Source organism: Chrysochloris asiatica, unplaced genomic scaffold (genome assembly GCF_000296735.1).
Source record: "Chrysochloris asiatica unplaced genomic scaffold, ChrAsi1.0 scaffold00028, whole genome shotgun sequence".
Lineage (NCBI taxonomy): Eukaryota > Metazoa > Chordata > Mammalia > Afrosoricida > Chrysochloridae > Chrysochloris > Chrysochloris asiatica.
Window position 1 is genome coordinate 9,778,750 of NW_006408546.1, and position 6,217 is coordinate 9,784,966.

General features: G+C 38.5%; 1 protein-coding gene across 3 annotated transcripts in view; it reads left to right on the plus strand.

The window, feature by feature from the left end:
* The window catches only part of CEP63 (centrosomal protein 63kDa), a 100,401-nt gene that overhangs the window by 47,948 nt on the left and 46,236 nt on the right, over positions 1–6,217 (plus strand). For all 3 annotated transcript variants that reach the window (XM_006846595.1, XM_006846593.1, XM_006846594.1), the window contains one exon: positions 1,360–1,473. In XM_006846595.1, coding sequence (XP_006846658.1) covers positions 1,360–1,473 — 114 coding nt within the window. The remainder of the gene's footprint in view (positions 1–1,359; positions 1,474–6,217) is intronic.

Consider the following 6,217-nt stretch of genomic DNA (forward strand, 5'->3'; position numbering starts at 1 on the left):
TGGTACCTCTTGAAATGGTTGAACATTAACCATTTCCTTTTGATACCCTCTGCATCATTCAGTAATTTGCCCAGAGAATCTTTCAATAACAAAAGTCGAGGCTTGAATTTTTTCTTTAGTTCCCCCACTATGAAACTGCAAAGTCTATCTCCTTATTAAGTATCTTGCCTCATCACCTCCTAATTTCCATTTTGCTCAATCTATTCTAGCCATATCAGCCTTCTTATTCTTTCTGAAACCAGGATGCTCCCATGTCAAGGCATTTTTAGCTGCTATTCCTCTGCCCAGAATAGTGTGATTTTGTCTCCCATTTCAATAGGGGTTTACTTGTTATGTACTCAATCTGACCATCCTTTTTCAAAATGGTAACCTCCAACTCTGACCACTCTCAGCTCTATTTCCTCAAATCACCTATTACCATTTCATGTACTATAATGAATGTGTTGTCTGTCACCCTTTAATTGAATCAGGCTGGGATTTTTGTTGTTTTGTTAGATATTGTATTCTTAGCACCCAGAATAGTACCTGGCATATAGTAGAAAAGAGAACAAATGAACAAGTGAATGAATGAATTTAAATGAATATCAGAAATGTAAGAATAATTTCCTGAGGAGCATGAGACTTCTGGAGTTGGGCATCCTAGCAGGCAGTGGTGGACTGAGTTTCCTTTCCTTTTGTTTTACCTCATTTTTGTAGCATCTCACTTATTTTCTTGATAATGAAGTTTGAAATTACTGTTGGTTTATTTTTAGTTGTTTCACTGTGAGTTACAGATACGTTAAAATTTTGTGCAAATTTCCCTTCCTATTCCAGTCTTTATAGTTCTTCTTCTATTGAGACAGCAAAAGTTTGGGCATTGAGGAACATTGTGTTATCTAAGTCTATTTGATTCTGAGTTTTGGATACTGAGAAGGAAGTAGACTACCAAGGGAGGTATCTGAAAATTTATCTGAATTTACTGGATATTAAGAATCTAGATATTGAAGAATATCTGTAATTGTACTTTAAAATTATAGTTATCTTACCATCAACTTTATGAAAAACACTAGAAAACCATAACAACCTTTAGGTGGCAGCAAATCTATGAAAATCATCATGAACCCAGTATGCCACATCTGTTTCCCTCTTCATCATTAGAGTAGTAAATTCAGAAAGACAACTATTCAAGAAGCACAGTATGCAAGGAATTCAGTATCACTCTGCAGTTATATCAGATAAGTGAGTAATGGGATTCCTGCAGTGGTGAAAGGTTCGTGTGTACCCAGGGACATGGAGCAAAATTAAAGTAAAAGTGAATCTGGAAAGCAGTGACAACAAGGGGATGCACTCATAAGTTAAGTACCTTAATTGCCTCTTCAGGAATTTCGTCTGAAATCACTGGACTGGGAGAAGCAGCGCTTGATTTATCAGCAACAGGTATCTTCTCTGGAGGCACAAAGGAAAGCTCTAGCTGAACAATCAGAGATAATTCAGGTAGGTTTAAGACATTTTAAAGGTAATGAGGGCAGATAAGTTTTGATTATATCTGAACAACCTGAGTGCAACTTCCTGGTGCCAGTCATTCTCTCTCAGTGTGTGTTTCTTTTTCTAACTTTGTAAGTTTCTCTCCTCTCCATACAGGCTTATCCCCTTTGGCCCATAGACAGGCCCAAACAACTCTTCTCCACCCCACCTCAGGCTCCCATGCACTCAGGTCCGCATGCTCACACAGTCACTCACACCCTTCTCTTACCCTAATGCCTGCTTGGTGCTCTGCTTGTTTCCTCACGGACTCACTTCTTAGTTTTTCACTCTGCTCTCTGTCACTCTCTTACACTCTCCTGTACAGTGTGCACCTGCTCTTGCTCTCTTGCTTTCTCTTGCTCTCACTTTCTTCTACCTCACCTCAACTCTATTCTCTCTCTTTCTCCTTTACCATGTCTTTCTGGCTCTGTGAGTTGGACTCTGGCCCTCATTTTGTCCTTAACACTGTCTGTGATGTTCTCAGTGTTTGTACCTGATAGCCTTGGTTGAGGGGCCTAGGTCAGACAGAGTGCTGCAGCTGGCCTGCCTGTTCAAACACAGATGTTAAGAGATTCACACTGCATTGGTGTGTACACCAATTAAAAACACTATGTGGAACATCTTTCATCAAAGAACAATGGAAAGAATGCACAGTCACTGTACCAAAAAAATTGTTCAGTGATCAACCATTTCAGGAGGTACCATGTGATCAAGAACTGATGGTTCTGAAGGAAGAAGTTCAAGCTGCAGTGAAGGCATTGGCAAAGAACAAGGCTCTAGGAATTGACAAATAGAAATGTTTCAGTAACCTGATGCAGCATTGTAGGCTGTCACTCATCCATGCCAAGACATCTGGAAGACAACTACATCACCAGTCAATTGAAAGAGATCCACACCTGTGCCCATTCCAAAGAAAGATGATCTAACAAAATGCAGAAATTATTGAACAATATCATTAATATTGCATACAAGCAAAATTTTACTGAAGTTAATTAAAAAACAGTTGCAGTAGTGCTTGAATGGAGATCTATCAGAAATTCAAGCGAAACTCAGAGAGGATGTGGGGTGAGAGTTATCATTGCTGACACCAGATGGATGCTGGCTGAAAGCAGAGTACCAAAAAGTGTTTACTTGTGTTTTATTGATTATACAAAGGCATTTGACTGTGTTGACCATAACAAACTATGAATAGCCTTGTGAAAAAAGGGTATTCCAGAACACTTAACTGTGTTCATGAGAAACCTATACATAGATGAAGAAGCAGTTGTTCAGACAGAATAAGAGGATACTGCGTGATATAAAATCGAGAAAGGAGTGCATCAGGGTTGTATCCTTTCACCATATTTTTCAATTTGTGTGCCGAACAAATAATTTGAGAAGCTGAGCTATGTGAAGAAGAGCGTGACATCAAGACTGGCGGAAGACTCATTAACATCTGAAATATGCAGATGACACCTTGCTTACTGAACATGAATACGACTTGAAGCATTTACTGATGAAAATCAAATACTGCAGCCTTTAATATGGATTACAACCCAATGTAAAGATAACAAAAAACCTCACAACTGGAGTAGTAAACAACATCACGATAAATAGAGGTGTGGTGTAGTGAATTATCTAATGTCTCTTTAGCCATAGCCTGTAACTTCCACATCTAATGTCTCTTCTAGCCATAGTCTGTAACTTCCATCAAACATCATTTCGGCCCTGCTGAGTCTGGATAAGAGAAGGTGGGAGAAGATACTGATAGGATGACATGATTCAGCTGTGTGTGTTAGCAGAGTAAATTGTAATTATAAAACCTTGGGTATGAAATGAACCCCCGCCGAAGCTGACAGGGGATTTCACTACCATCAGAGAAGATGAGCTAGGAGTAGAGCTCATCCTTTGGACTCTTAGATCCCTGTGCATTGATACTCTTTAATCCAGAGCCAGAAAACTGTGATCCCACAGGAATGACCGAGGACCAGCACCAGCAGCATCACAAGACAGACCAGTGGGCTTCCCAGCCTTCAAAGCAAGTCAAGCTGAATGACGTTGGGCAGGAGGCTTGTTTGTGGAGCGGGATGCCTCTAGGCGTTTAAATGGGGGAGCTAGATTGGCTGATCCACAGAGCTAGAGCTGAGTGCCTTCAGTCTGAGGCTTATGGTGGAGTGGTATGTCCTGTGGGCATTAGCTGACTGGAACAAATGTGCCCTGAGCATTTTCTAATCCTGTAGTGTTGCCTGTTAATTTCCCTAATGAACCCTATAACTGTGAGTATTAATCTATAAATTCTGTGTGCCCATTGCAATGGCTTCTCAAATCCAGCTGAGGAGGAGAGAGACTTGTAAGAGGAATGTATGATTCCATTTTTCTTTGCAAGAGGAAAGATTGAAGTAATCAACAGTCAGTGCTCATGGAAGCAGTAGTCAAGAAATGAAAGGACATATGGCATTGGGCAAACCTGCTTCTTGCACAAGACCTCTTTGAAGTATTAAATAGCTAAGATGTCACTTTGAGGACTAAGGTGAACCTGACCCAAACTATGATATTTTCAGTTGCTTCATATGCATGTGAAAGCTGCACACTGAGTGAAGAAAACAGAAGAAGAATTGGTAACATTTGATTTTTGGTGTTGGTGAGGAATATTGAAAATATCCTGGTCTGTCACAGAACATAGAAATCTGTATTGGAAGAAGTACAGCTATATGGTTCTTAGAATTCAGGATCAGTAAGACTTCATGTCACATACTTTGGACGTGTTTTCAGGAGCGATCCACTCTGGATTGGTAAAGTAGATGGTCAGCAAAAAAGAGGAACACTCTAAACACGATGGCTTGACACAGTGATAGCAACACTGGACTCAAACATAGCAGTAATTGTGAAGATGGTACAGGAGCAGGGCATGCTTCATTCTGTTGTACACAGAGTCCTTTCTGCGTTGGAACTGACTCAACAGCACCTAACAGTAACAACAACAACAACCTCTTTGTGGGAACAGACCCTTTTTGGAGTATGAATGAAGCTCTAGTAGAAATGTTTCTTTTATGAAGACTTACTGGCTTAAGACAAAAGAAATAGACTTCTTATTTTGTACTGTCTCTTCTTAAAACCTATTCCGCTTTTGTGCTTTTTCACTAAAAACCTAGTGCATTAAGGAAAATGAACATAAAGGAAAATGAAATGTTTATGCCTTTCCGTTAATGTGCTTGCTAGACACTGTCTAAATGCTTCTAGATGGATTTTGCATATGTTAGCTATTTAGTATCAAGGTTAGTTATCCCACTTTTACAGAATGAGGAGAACTAGAGGGAAGTTGCTATTTTACAATCTTTATATAGTTCAAGAATGTATTGACTTTGTTGTTGTTAAGTACCATCAAGTCGGTTCTGACTCATAGTGACCTTGTATAGGGTTTCCTAGGAGCAGCTGGTGGGTTTGAACTGCCAACCTGTGGATTGTAGTCCAGTGCAGATCCTACAGGAGTCTTTTGACTTTTGTTAGCCCCTTTGAAATAGCAGCTGGCCGATAAACTAACTACCAGGAAGGGCTCAGCTGAGAGTGACTACACTTGGAATCAGAGATGACTTGCAACAACCTTAAGGAAGAAAATTGTTTTCTAGACTGCAGTAAATTATGCAGCCAGGGCAGGCCACTGAAATCCCAGAATGTCTAGACCGGAGTTTTTCTGATTGCCACAGCACTTCAGATATAAAATAGCTATAGGATATTGTTATATTTTAACTATTGTCTTCAGATTGGCAAATTGAGTACTAATTTTCAGTTCTTAGTTACTATCCATAGATTGCATGTATTATTGATTACAGATCCTTCTTTTAAATTCATTTAATTAAAACTTCATTGTTCATGAGATTTTAATTTACTGTAGTTTTGCTAGGACTAGAATCAGAAGCCTTTTTTAAAAAGCCAACATTTTATTTAAATTGCTGTTCTGATACTTTTGTTTAAACTGTCCTCTTATTGTTTAACAACTACCAAAAAAAAAAAAAAAAAGCATCACTTAAGAAGTTTATTTCTTCATATATTTCCTTAGTAAACTAGACAAAGTTAAATGCTGTATGGTCCCATTATTAATATTATTTTGACGTTTAAATAAATATCTGCATACCCGTTACTCAGCATTAATAATTGTCATTTAGCCAATCTTGTTTCATACCTTGCTCTTGTTATTCTTGGCTAGAATATTACAGAGTAAATTCCAGGCATCATCTTATTTCCTGACAGAAAAGGGCTTTAAAACAAAGGAAAACAAAAAGACAATTACAATATACCAGTGCCACATTAATAGAATAAAAGCTTCTTGATATTATTTAATACTGAATTTGGTCAAATTTTCCCAATTCTGTACAAATTGTCCTTCTACAGTTGAATGTTCAAATCAGAATCCTGTCAAGGTTTGCATATTACATTTGGTTGATATGTAGGTCATTACTGAACAGTGCTAAAAGATTTCGGAGATAGGTAAATAGGTATAAATATCTCCTCCATTTAAAAAAATTTGATACAAATTTTACTCATATACATTTAACACTACAAGTGGAATTCAGAAATCGCCCCTCAATTTTTGAGTCTCACATTTGCTTAAGTTACTTTTATTTCTCAGTTACTACCATCAGCTGCTCCGCGGGAGAAAGATGAGGCTTTCTACTCCCGTAAAGATTTACACCCTCGGAAACCCTGTACAGGGTCGCTATGGGTCGGAACCGACTCG